Source organism: Corapipo altera, unplaced genomic scaffold, assembly GCF_003945725.1.
Source record: "Corapipo altera isolate COAL_440 unplaced genomic scaffold, ASM394572v1 49, whole genome shotgun sequence".
NCBI lineage: Eukaryota > Metazoa > Chordata > Aves > Passeriformes > Pipridae > Corapipo > Corapipo altera.
Window position 1 is genome coordinate 3,060,842 of NW_020884879.1, and position 13,778 is coordinate 3,074,619.

Genomic DNA, 13,778 nt, shown 5'->3' on the forward strand with positions numbered 1-13,778 from the left:
GGCGGCCGAGCGGGGCAGCCCCGCCGCCAAGGTGCCCGGCGCACCCGCGCCCGCCGCCGCCCCGCCGCCGCACCCCGCGCCCTCACCCGCGGGGTCCCCGGTGCCGCAGGCGGCCGCTCCTGGGGTCCCGCGGCCGGTGGCGCTCAAGGGTCCGCCCACGGCCACCCTCCAGTTGCCGGCCAACTTGCAGCTGCCCCCAGGTGAGTGATCCCTAGCGGGCTGCCCCGATTGCGGGCATGGTGCCGTGTCGCCACTTCCCTCAACGGATGTCGCGGTCCTTGCTGTTGCGGAGCGGGGTCGGCAGGACGGGTATCCCGCCGCCCTGCCCTTGCTGCTGGGGACGAGGCGTGGCGAAGGACGGGCTGGGCGGCGGGGGATGATGGTGGTGGAAAAGGTGTGTGTTTCGCAGGTTGGTTTGCTGCCCCAAACTTCTGGGAACCGGGATGTGTGTCTGTCTTGCAGGGCATTGGGAATGTGCCTGTGTTCAGTCAGTTAGCACTGGGGGTGCTTACAGCCTATCTGGAGGATGGATCTGGAAGTCTCTGGATTCAGGCAACTTCTTACTTTGCTGGATGGCACGAGGAGCAGAAGGAATATAACCAAAACCACAGTGGCCAAGTTACCATAATATGTGACTTGAAAACGACTGATGGAGGCTTTCGTAGAACTTGGATGAAGGAGTATCCGGGGAGGGGGTGTGTGAGCGGTGATTGGCGACTGCAGAGCGAGTCCCGTAACTCGTGCGGGTAAGACTGTCCGCGCTCCCGGGCAGTCCCACAGGAATTCTTTTCACTGGCACAACCAGGCCGATAGACCGTCAGTGAAACAGAATACTGCCGTGCCTAAGGAGGGCACTGCTGAAAGTTCATTACGTGTTGCTCCTTGAAACACTTTTTTTTTTTTTGCGTAAAAGCTATGTGGAAAACGAAGAGTTCAGAGAGGTCCCGCGCTTCCTATAGCGGCAACGAAAATATTAATGGAGGAATTGCATAGTGCTGATAAAGACAGCTTAATTGGATAGCAGCAGAGGGTTAGCCAGGGCTCCTACCTGCGCTTTCTCTCAAGAGGAAGAAAATGCTGATGGTTCTGAACTTCCCACTCTTCCCTGTCGGGCTGCATTTAAATGCTTTTTAAAAAAGAAAGTGACTTTGATTCAACTGGTTTTGATCTTGCTCTATTGAGACCCCAAGATATGTAATGACTTTATTGCTATTTGGTGCTGTAATTATTTCCTGCCAGGACAGTTCTGTTGTTGGAGCATCTGTTGCAATTACTTTCAGGTCGGATGTTGCAGAAAAGAATGACTGGTTTTACAGTAATTCCTGTGCTAGTAGTGCATATTTGGATTTTTTTTCTCTTTCTTTCCTCTTTTTTTTTTTTTTAAATTGCAGTGTCTTTACCAAAGACGTGCACCTTCCAAGGATATATATAATGCTGATGTAATTTTAAAAAGTTGTCTTTAGTCAGTAAGTTTCACTGTAGATTTCCCAGCACTCAGATGATGCTATAATGTCTGGGTAGTCAGCAGTCAAGGATGAGTCTAAATGTTTCCTCTGAAATGAGCCATGATGGAAATATATTAACTTCTTGTTGTAGGAGTCCCCAGGTATTCCGGTTTTGTATCTAATATTTTTGCTTTTGGGAATGTATTGACATTCAGTGAAACACCTTTCTATGAAGGTGAATGCTCATGCAAATTGCCTACAGTTGGGGAACTATAAGTTGGCAAAACTTATGTTTCCTTCGTAGTGGACTGGCTTTGATTTCATCAAGGTATACTGTTGAATGTCATCTGACTTGTATTGTGGCAGTAGGCAGATGTAACAAAACTAGCATTACCCTTCAGTTGCATCAGCTTGTTTTCCTTGCTCCTGGGACAATGCAGCCTTTGTATTGGAAGTTCAGAGGTGCTGGTACTGTGCAGTATTGTAAATTAAAAGTAACAGTATGGATTTTAGTGCTTCAGAAGAAACGTAGAAGTTGTCAGATTTCAAATGGATCAATGTTTCATGGAAATTGCCTAAATAATTCTTGTAAGGATGATATAAAAATGCATTCTGGCTTGAGTAAATGTTAGTATTTTACCTCTGTCTTCTATGTGGATTCAATTTTTAATTAATAATAAAAAATGCAAGATGAATAGCATTAAACCTGCAAGTGTTAGTTTAACATGATTAGAAAAAGAAGGTGGAATAAACAACCAAATTCTTAGGCTTGAAAAGTTTGTATTTCAAATAAACTGCCAAATCTAGCCATGCAGGATAAAAATACAGAAGGGAGAATGCGCTTGGCTTTAAAATCACGGCATTCAACTTCTGTGGCATCTGCTAAGAAAAATGCATACAGAAAACATCCTTCCCTTGAGTATCAAGGGAAGATGTTTGAGCTGTCTTGTTCTAAGGACAGCACTGCCCTTACTGGTCATCCTGAATTACTCATGAACTGCTTGTGTCCTGGACCATGCATTGCTCCTGTGCTTCTACAGCGCTGCAGTCTGGGGAAGGAAGGGCACCAGTGGAGCTGTGTTTGCCCCCGTGGCTTGGAGGGCAGTGGAGGTTCATGAAAGTCATGGATTTATGCTGTACTTTCTCTTCCATTTCTACCTCCCCCTTCCTCTTGCTCAGAATAAAGCCAGGAGGTGGGAAAGGCAGATGACCAGGTATGACTCCTTGTGTCTCTGAGCACAGATTGCTCCTTTGACCTGCTTACCTAGGAAAGATTACTGGGCTTCGCAAGTTATCCAGGTCTTGAAGGACCCAGACTTACTCATGACTAACAAGGGGTTTTCATCACCCTCCTATGTATTCCTCTGCAAAGTGCTGGGTTTCAGCAGAGTAGCTGTCAGACCAGTCCTGCTGGTACTCAGGGCCATCCTCCTGCACCAGTCCATCCCTGGCTTGTGGCTGACCACCTCTGGGGGTTTTAATATGCAGTAGTACTCCAGCTAGGGACTGTGTCCTTCATGTACCGTCAGCCAGGGAGAGTCTGACCTGAGTGCTTGCTTGTGGTATTTTGACCTTACATACCATCAGCTGTTAGACTAAATGTTTGGGCTATCTCCTCCCCAATGGAGGGAATTTCTATGATCTACCAAAGGGATCCTTCCTCAGTTGCCCTCTTTGGTGACAAGAACATGTTATCAGCATTTCAGAAGGCTTTGTGTGTGGCAGTCTGTGGGACTGGCAGGGGACAGACCAGCATGACCAGTGCAGTTGCTGTCTCTGTCCTGAGCTCTGCTCGTTGTGTGGTCTGTGCTGATGCTTATGAACTTGCAAATGTCTCCTGTCATGGACCATCTGCTTATCAAGAAACTGTGTCCTTGGTTAACGTGAGGTTAATGTTGCGGGGGGGGGGGGGGGGGGGGGGGGGGGGTGGAGTGGGGGTGGGGGGGGGGGGAAGTGGATGGGCTGTGCTACTAACAGGAGGAAATAATTTACTTGGGAAGGAGCGACAAGGGCTATGTCAAACGTCCATAGTTCACCTTAGTGCCTTTGGGCCCTGTACTGCTTTGGAGAAGTGGAGGGTAGAAAAAGAGCATAGAAACAGCAAAAAGAATGTTAATGTTTTTCCTTGGTTACCTTGTTTACTTTTCTTGAACTTAGGTTTTTGTCACTTTTCTGTCTGTACTTGTGGCTTTCATTCAATCCCTGGCCCTGGAATGCTCATAACAGGCAGGTGTTGAAAGGACAATTAATAAATATATCCACTTCTCTTCTAGTGGGATGAAAAAATACAAAACTGAACCAGATGCCAGGGATCCTCCATTGTTACCTTGGATCTGCTTCCAGCAGGGAAGCTCTTCAAAAAGCTCATCTCATGCCACTGCTGCTGGTTACAGCGATGGCAGCAGCTGCCATCAGCTGTCTCTGGTGTGTGTATTTCTGTTTTATGCTTTCCATTATTGCTAACACCAGTGGGCCTGAGCAAGTATGGTGTCAGCAAAGAGAAGTCGCTCCGAGTCTGCTGTAATTTGAATGAGTAATCTGGTGGAAGGCATGGTCTCTTTAAGTTTCCTTTGTACCTGACTGAGGGGGGAATGGCAGCAGGTACAGCTTCTTTGTTTCTCTTTGCAGCTCATTCGGCTTCAGTTGGATGTTTTACCTTGTCCCTGGCAGGTTTTCCACTGCCTACAGCTTATCTAGGCTGATAGTGGATAAGTGTTCAGAAAGCACAACCACTGTTTGTGGCAGGTGGTTGGAGCTGTGTGGCAAAAGGCCGTCACTCAGCATGTGGACTCCTGTGGCTGGGAAGGAGAGAGCTGATGTGGATATCCCAAAACTGCTGTGGGGTGGTATGGAGCCTGGTCTTGTTGGTTTTCTCTTAATTAGATATAGAAACTAAGGTAACCTGAAGAGGTAAGGGCAGATAAACATCTGGATGCTTCTGCCTTCTGCTTTTGAAGTTGACCTAATACCTTTCAAGTAAAGTGCTAAGAATCTCCCTCTTCATGTTCTAGTTGGTTGTTTCTCAGTGGTAAAACCACACCGAGAATTTGTTATTTTCATATTTATGCTTTATTTTAGAATTGGAGGAAGCCCTGAATTTGAAATACTTCTTAATTTAAATTATGCTTGGGTAGGAGTAGGCTATCTAAGGATTTCTTGTTTCAACAGGACAAAACCCCCTAGAAACTCCTTTGAAGTCTGCAGTTTTTAGATGCTGATAATCCCATGAAGTCTGAGTGTAGTATTTGTGCTATAGGATGATCAGTAGGCGCTAAATAATACATTATTGTTACCTTTTGTATCCCAATAGTGTCCATTAGCAGATTTCTTGGGATGGATTCTTTGCAAACTCTTCGCATCAGGTGACACCAGTTAACTTTTTTTCTTTCTGAGGAAGGGTCAGAAAGCTTTGACAGGCTTGAAGAACTAAGTCAAATATAAAAAACAGTGTCTTCTGCTGTAACCAGTAGAAATTTTGGCTGCTCTGTAGGACTTGATTTTGCTTTCAGGACTGAATGTGACTAGCAAAACAATGCCTTCATATCATTAAATGCACAGCCGTGTTGGAATTAAGATTTAAATCTTGGCAGAAGATATAAAGCTAATGTCTAGATTTATGGTTTTCATGCACACAGAAAAGTAGATGCATTCTGAATACTGAAGCATGGAAATATGATGCTCAGTAAAATTAATGCTAAATGCTGTTCAGATTTTACAATCAATTGGGGTGTATCGCAAAGAATTACAGCTACAGTTTGGTGAATGGTAAACTTTTTTTAAGCCTTAGAAGAGAGAGAATGTGAGCCTAACTTGTGTTGCTTTTGCAGTATTTAAAGGACCCTTCGGCTTTTAGCAGTAAAAATAGCATCATCCACACACAAATGACAGCTGGAAGAAACACTAATTATGTTTCGGTATTCTTTCACCAAAGATACTGAGTAAACTAGGTAAGCTTCTGTGTTATTATTTTGAGTAGTTGCTGTACCAGATTTTTTTAAGGTTATTTTAGAGATTCAAGTGTTTGTCATGCCATGTGATAGGAATCTGTGCTGTGTTTAGTGGGTAGGACTGTAAATGATAGCTGTATATGCGAGTTGTGCTGTAAGTTGCAAAGCCTCTGATAACTATCAAAGATAAATAATTAGTACTGCTCTAATCACTTATGCAAAACCAAAAGGTAAATACTTTTTTTTGAATTCTTTTTGCATGAAGCTATTTCTCTGAAAACTGATGATGCCAGAAGGAAAGCAAGTATAATTTGCAAAATGGAAGAGATCACAATAGACATTTTTAATTGTCAGGATTAAGGTGTGTTCTGCCATCTGGGTCACGTTTAGAACAAAGTCCACTAACAGATCTTTTCCACTAGTGTCTTGAGGTAATAGTATCTGACTGCAACTGAAGCAGGCTAAAAATGGCGGCAGGCATTTTGCTAATGAGCAAATCTGGAGTCTGTTAAGGCTGGAGAACTGGTGAAGCTCAGTGATCTTATTTGTGGTGTAAGACTAGTCAGATGATATGATGACACTTCATTGATTTTCTTAGCTTGTGCTTGCAGACTAGTGCACACTTCCAGTTTGGTGGAGGCAGAGAAGATGCTTTCGTTAGTACTGGCTGCTCCTAGGAGTTGCCTGGGAAAGCAGATTTCCTTGTGTAAATGTCCAGGCTAGATTAAGAAGTGGGTGAAACAGTATGCCCTGGTTGGCACAACACCTGAAGACTTCTGCTTGCAGCTTGCCCAGTGACGGTTGACATGTAGTTCCAGTGGAGCCCTCAGAGCCAGATCCAGCTGACTGGTGGTGTATTACTAGGCAGTCTGCTTGGAGCTGCCAGTGCTGTGTGTTGAAGAGGGTAAGTGTGGTCAGAAAACCTTTATATATGGCTTTCATACTAGGCACTCAGCAAATACCCACAGTTTTGCTGACAGTTTCCACAGTGTCTTTCTAGACAGAAGTTAATGCTCCCATGAAGGTTTTGATGTCCTCTACAGTAAGCTTTGTTTGCTCCATCACACTTAAAACAAGGTGGTAATCAGTGTTAAAATTCAGTGTTAAGCCCTTGACTGTAAGTGAAAATCCATCCAACGGAGGAGTGAATTTGCACTTTTAGAAGAAATTAACTTTAAGAAGTTGGGATTCAACTTTCTGATGATCCCCAAGTGAGCAACAGGGAAACAAGTGTGCCATTGCAAAATAAATATGGATTAACTGACTTGATTCTCTTCTTATTTAAAGGAGACAGAGATTTAAAGGGGGGTGATCTTGTCCTTTATTAGAACTCTGTCAAGACACCAGTTCTTGGTATTCAGATGTTTTTATCATCACTTGGTTTAAAGTTAAGATTTGTGGTTCAACACTTCAGATTTCTCTGTAACACCTTCATGGCTGTTCTAGAAGTGCAGGGGTATTGGCATTTCTGGTCTTTAGAAAGCTGTATATAGTATTCACTCCAGTGAATACTAGGAGTACACAGGAGGGTGTGGTGTAGAGACTCAATGCTCTTTTCAGTGCAGTAGGAATTGTTTGAGAGTAAGGAAGTGTCACTTTGGCTCCTTTGAGGAATTCTTTCACTGCCATCAACTGAGTCTTCTGCAAATACTTGAAGCTCCTGCATGAGGTAATTTGGGTCCCAGAGAACTGTTAAGTCAGATCATCTTATCCATAGACAATCCTAGAACTGTCTGATTAATGAGATAGGAAAGCAACCAAGCCTCAAGGAGCAAAGTTGCAAACCACAAAGATGAGATGGGGAAATGCTGATGGGAAATGATCCCAGTTGCTGAAAGACATCGCCCAAGGACAAGAGCTAGATGTTCTCACGATATCAAATAAGACTTGTGTTACGCAGCATTGGCTGGGAATCCCATATGCCTACACACAGTAAAACCAGCAACTTTTGGGATTGAGGCGTAATAAATACATTCTGAATTCAAATAGAAACAGTAGTGCCATCTTTTAACAATGCCCAAACCTGTTGGTTATTTTCATCCCCTCTAAGAATCAGTGCAATGTCCTAATCTCTGATTTTCTTTAAAGGGTTGGTGTGGACATCTGTTGCTTGTTATAAATAAAAGGTATATTACCTTGCAACTGGTATGGTTATATTTTTGCTTAAGAGTTCTACTATAACTGAAAAATTGCATGGATATCAATGTATTCTCAAGGAAAGAAGCTCAACTGTCTGTGCAGTCGAGGAGAACTCTTGACTCTGAAATGTGGACCTGTATTCTGTAAAAAGCATCAGCACCAATTGCTAGTCTGTTAAACAGAGGGCACCAAAATCCGTTGATGAACAGAGATATCCATCTGGGCACCAAAATGCATTGATGAGCAGCTAGCCTCCAACAGCTTGGATAAGACTTACTGATTGAGTAGTGTGTGAAATTTGGCTTCAGATTTTTGCATTTTTAGCATTTTGTGTCTAGTTCCTGGAGAAAGGGAGGGAGAGGAGATGTTGTTTATACTCATCAGACAAAGGTATGTGGTGTCCATTATTCCAGGCTGTTTGAAACAATAGGATATCAGAGTCTGCTCCATCCTGCCTAGGAGAGATATCATCATCCTTTTCCTGGCTCCCTATGCTTCAAAAGGCTGTCTGTACTGGGTGTCTCAGGAGTTGGTGCCTGCTGTCAGCACAGAACCTTGCCAGAGAAAGGTTGGAGTTCCTGGAGGCAGCAGCCTTTTCTGGAACTGTAAGCCCCTCTGTTAGTGAGACAGAGCTGTGAGTTATGCGGTGGTGGTTTAAAAAACTGCTCACAGCAACCCAGGCCGTCTGGGAAACACTAATGCTAGTGAAACAGTGCTGTCAACTGGACAGTGATGTCTCTGAGGGAAGCTAGTCACTGGCTTTGAAAAGGTGAGATGTCAGACATCAACCTTAAAAGTTGTAGGCCACAGTCTACAGGAATCTGCAGTGCAGCGTTTGTGCAGTTGGCAAAGGTGCGATCAGCATCATTGAAGAACTTGTGGGTATAACATTGTATGGTATTTTATTTAGACTGTGTTCTGTTGTAGCATGAAAGTATATTGAGATTACGCCCTTTGAACTTTTCTCCTGACCTGGAAATTAATGATTTCCATATATGTGAACAAAACAAAGTGTCTTTCATTGGAACTCAAAATCGGGCATCTCGTTGTGACTCTGCAATATCTACATGCCAGTCATTGGTCCTGAGCTGTCACTGTAAAGACCACTTAGTTTAGAAGTTTCCCTGGAATGGAGGGTAAGAACACAGTGATTTCTGGGATATGTACTTACTTACTTAGTGAAACAAAATGTGAATGACATTAATTGTTTGAGGGCCTGGATATGTGCTGAATGATTCTGGTTGCTGCAGTAGTGGTGTTGATTATGGATTGATCGGTGCTGAATTTCTCTCGTGTCAACTGAAATTGACTTCCAAAGGTTGGAATGATTTGTTGTATGGAGTAAAATGCTTTGTGAGTGTAGTGCAGATACTGAACAACTCGACCCATATGGTATAGATGAGCCCTCTGCCGTGTTTATTTGGGAAATCTAAAAGCAATCATAGATGTTTTTCCAAGAAAAGCCTCAAACAAACAGTCTTTGTGACTTCACAGAAGACCTGTTGTCTGAAGTCAATTGTATTTGAGAATAGAATTTGAGAATAGAAGTTAGAGCTCATCATTGGAAGCCTTTGGTGAGGTAACCTTGTGTGGCTGCTAGATCTTTGTTGTAGCTTCATTCCTAAAACAGTGAAAAGCACAGCTACATGTTGCCTCTAGATTGAGCTGTTGTCTTTGTTTCTTCATCTCTGCTACAGACATTTGCAGTGATGTCTAGGAAAACTCAAGTACAGAGTGAAGGTCAAGGGGAATAAGTAGTTCTCCTGCATGCAGTACAGACCATACTTCATCTGAAAACATTACAGTCCCAACATATTAGAATGGTTATGTAAGTCATAGATTATGTAAAAGTTGTCACTGTCTTTCACAGTATTTCATTAATTCTTCCTGCTTCTTCAGCAGTCTTTTACAGCTAGTCTGCAACATAATGCACCTTGATACAATCCCTGCTGGAACAGTCTATGTCTCTAATAATGTTTGGGTTTGGTCTTAGTCCTGTAATATGTTTTTATAACCTTTAAGTGACCTGCTCTGTGGGGCTCAAATGGGGTTGAAGAGGAAAAAACCTGCATTTTTTTCTAAAGGATGGCTTTAGAGAGAAAAAGTATTTTCAAAGCTGTTGCATGGGTTAGTAGTGCATGGCCTTTTATTTTCCAAATTTTGAGTAATCCTAGTCAGTCTAAGAAACATAAAACTAATATTCCTTTTTTGTTACCATTTAGTATCCTGCTAAAACATCCCCTTTAAAGCTTGGTCTTACCTTGTAATAACTGCCTTAAAAACTATCCCTTTGTTTTGAGTAGCTCAGTGAAACAATGGGATTTGTTTAGGAACAGAGAGCACTGACACATTCCTGTTGTTTTAAAACATTTTTGTTGTTCACTTGCTGATTTGGGACCTGAAAGTCTCATTTAGTCTTGTTTTTATAATTGATAGTAAAGTGTACTTTACTAAGGTTGGCAACATAACCTGATGCAGGCACTCCTTGTTTTGAAATAAGCTAAATTTACCCTTCTTTGAAAGCAGCTTTTGTAACTTGTGTTTTCTCAAATGAGTTTGGTCTAATTGTGGTTAGTTCTTACTTGTATTTTATTTTAGGAGCAAGACACTTCTTTTCATTTCCTCGTGTTGTTCCCCAGCCAGCAGTTCCCAAGAGCTGTTGTGTTGAGCAGTTGCATTAGAAACCACGTAATCCAAGTGGTGGCTTAACTTGAAACTTCAGTTTCACGTGTAACAGCATAAGGTGTATCTCCACTGGAGCACAAATGCTGGATGGTTCATCTCAGGAAATTTCTTCTTGATGAAGTTCCCCTTCAGAAATGGCCTCGGGATTGCCTTATGTGGTGGAAGTTGCCCTTATGGTGGAATGCTTTTAGCAAACATCGGTGTTCAGTGCTGCTGGATGAAGGCCTGAGCTTCAGCTGGCAGCACAGCTTTGTGTTAACAACATTGAGATTTCCTTAACACTTATTCCCTGAAATACAGTGAAGCCCATGCAGGTGGCATTACCTACAGTGGCATAAACAGATCTCTGTCACTATCCCATAGCACCTTGTTCATGTCTCTGGTAAATTTTTGCTGCTGTCTTGTTACAATGCAGAGGTATCTGGAAGCTGCTCCTTCTAACCTGTGTTTCTTGATTTCTGTGTTGGATGCTAAACCAAGTTCAGAAAAAGCTGTATTTCCTTGAGTGGTGGTGTTGGGACAGTGAAAGTTTGCAGCTGAGGTATCTCAGGTTTGAGCAACAAATGGAATTTTGTTAGGATGCCTGTGATTTTCCATTTTCTTACAATGCTGGCATGTCTATTCTGGATGGTGGCTGTCTGAGCTTTACAGGAGTGATGCCAGGCACTCCTAGAGGCAGGGTTCCTGCAGCCCCTCTTTCAGGAGAAGGCAGATCACTGGGCAGAAAAGGTGTGGATCTCAATGAGACCTCTTCAAGATAAGAAGGTATATCATGGCTACTTCTGTGTAGGAAACTGAGTTGAGTTTTGGTAGTCAGGTCCTTCCCCTCCAGCCTTGTCACAGGATTGCAACTGAAGGAAGGTGTGTAGGGAACAAATGGTTGAAATAGATGATTCTATTTTAACTGCCTTCTCTGTCAACCAGGAAAAACAAATAACTTTCCAAAGGAAAATTATTAGCAAGACAGGCAGAATATCAAGGGCTGAAGATCTCAGTTTGTTGTAAATAGGGCTCTTTGTTAATCTGCAAGAGACACCTGAGTCCTCCAGCCGAAGCATGTGAGAAATAATCCCTGACGGCAACTGGTCACTTGAGTTTGAAAATAGGAACAGATTTGTAGCTCCAAAAGCACTGTGCCTTGCTCTTACTACCCAAATGCTTCAATGCTGAGGAAATCCTTCCTGTTCTCTGAAACAACTCCAGTAAAACTATCAAACGGTGCATTCTTGGAAGTGCCGCCCAAAACTGGGCACCTGCAGTGTAACGAGAATGCCTTATTGCTGTTCAATTACTACTGCTGGTGCTGATATTTTATTCAGAGATTGCAGATATCTTTTCTGGTTTTACATGCCGTGCTGAGAGGTGTTAGCTGAAATGTCATGTTTCGGCCGTTCAGAGGTTGGTTGTTGTGTGTTGTCCCATTCCTCCCCCACCCTGCCCATTTTACTGTGGAGTTGCAGTGACTGCAAGAACTGATCCGTTTTCACATTGTTAACATTTGCCTTCTAGTGAATGTGAAAACAGCTCTTGATAAGAAATACTGTCTTTCCCCCCACTGAGTGAAGAATGCGGATTCTTGCACTTACCCTCATTTCTGATAGCAGCATCTTGGAAGCTTGCACCAGTCTGTTTGTGTGACCTTTGTATTGTGAATCTCAAGGTCACCATCACCTACTGTTCCCTCATTTCACACTTGAGTAACTGTATGTAGTGTATGAGACTTTGGGTATTGGTTTTGAGTGACATGGAACGTTTTCTTCTGGCAGAAGATATCTTCTATGTCTCCTCTTGGTGTCTGTACTATTGACTGCAGTATTGGGTTGTTGCTTTTGTTTCTAGGCAGGATGGGAGTATCAAAACATTGGGGGCATTTTTAAGTTGTGTAAAAGTATAAGGAAATTGCGACAATCACTGTCTAAATAAGATAGTATGAAAATAAGAAATCTAATATGTTTTCTGTAATTCCAGGTATTCATTGATTAAATTAAATGATCCATCTGTACCTAAATATAATTATAGTCTTCAGTGGAGGAGGAGAAAGCTGAGTTGTCAGACAGTAACAGTATTTTTCTGAATATGCAACTGTGTTGTGCAGCTGCCCCATGTAGTAAAGGCTGCTTGAGAAAGGAGGGAATCGTCTAGATGCTTCTCTTGCAGTTCTTAGTGTGTGCTATGTGAATGGAAATGCGTTGATGTTACAGAATTTTATACCAAGTTTTGTGTTGCCTTGCAATATTCTCTTATGCTTTTAAATGTGGAGGATGAAAACCTGTTACTAAGCATGTGGTTAGTATCTTGATCTTTGTTTTTAAAAAAAAAAACCCAAACCAACAGTACTCAAGTCATGGAGCTTGTGCCTTTTTCTGTTATACTCACTTAGGCAGAAGCAGTGTTTTAAGCTGTATTGTATGGCAATATTTTGACAGCTTTCAGACTAGCCAGGTAAAAAGACTGTTTCATTGATGAGATCTTATTTTACACTAAGAAAGATCGTAAGTGTTCATAGATCTGGGGTTCTTCAGATATTGGATAACTTGCAAGAAAGTTTAATGCATTCCAAAAATGTTAAGGTACTCTTATTTGCATGTCTGGCATTCTCCCATACCTTCCCCTCTTCTTTTATTCAAAAGGCCTTTGTTAAGTGAGGGTGTTTGAGATGAGGGTTTTTCAGTGGTGGACTTTGCTGGAGCCACTGTTGGAGGTGCAGCTGCTGTTGGAGGTGAGACGCCAGCAAAGGTAGAGGTCTCTGCAGCTCCCTTGAAGGATCTGAAGCTGTTCAGACCAGGTATCCAACTGGCATTTTGTATTTGTGACTGTGATGAAACCTCTGAATTTTCCAGAGCTGAGCCCTGAGGGGCCTGGGAAGGAGAAGGAGACATTGGTTTGGAGCTGAATGGTTTCCAAATGCAGGGAATATGGGACTCTGTATGGCTTGTGACTGATACTGATTCCCCTTAAGGTGATTTTCATTAAGTTTTAATACAAATACGCATTGCTGTTTAATGGTTTGTCATTACTGCTGATGAGGTAGGAGAAACATGGTAGGTAAGACTTTTTTTCTTTCCCACTGGAATCTCCCAATTTGTAAACTGCTTTGATAATACTGTGCATTTGAATGCTTTTGGACAGACCATTGACAGAGGGACAGCTTCAAATATCTGATGGCCTTGGCTTTCATGGGAGACCACTGCCCTCTGACTGAGGGGAATGGTCTTCATACAGGCAGGTGAACTAGTACTAATCAGGCTTCAGTCCCCACTGCAGTTTTCTCTAAACCGTATCTTCACATCTAAGTATGTGCCTAAATGTTCAGAAACAAGGGGCAGCCAAGTGTGATAGTGGTGATTAATTTTGCAGGTTGAAGAGCTGCTTGAAGTTACTGTCAAAGTAATCCCAGAGTGTGTGTAGAGGGTGTGTCTGTTTTTTAAATATCCAAAATATCTTTTTGACTCAAATGATGAACTGCTTCGCAGTATGCATGTCGTGCTTCAATGTGGCCATGTACTTAAATCTTTCTCTTGAATTTTCTCTTGAATTTAGGAATTCTTTTCTGTCATAAGAT

At 42.6% G+C, this 13,778-nt stretch overlaps 1 protein-coding gene across 2 annotated transcripts in view; it reads left to right on the forward strand.

The window, feature by feature from the left end:
* The window catches only part of TAF4B (TATA-box binding protein associated factor 4b), a 70,936-nt gene that overhangs the window by 613 nt on the left and 56,545 nt on the right, over positions 1-13,778 (forward strand). Inside the window, exon 2 of one of the 2 annotated variants that reach the window (XM_027638881.1) lies at positions 11-200. In XM_027638881.1, coding sequence (XP_027494682.1) covers positions 11-200 — 190 coding nt within the window. Of the gene's footprint in view, positions 1-10; positions 201-13,129; positions 13,176-13,778 lie in introns of those variants that run through there. The other variant, XM_027638880.1, reaches the window with a different exon arrangement.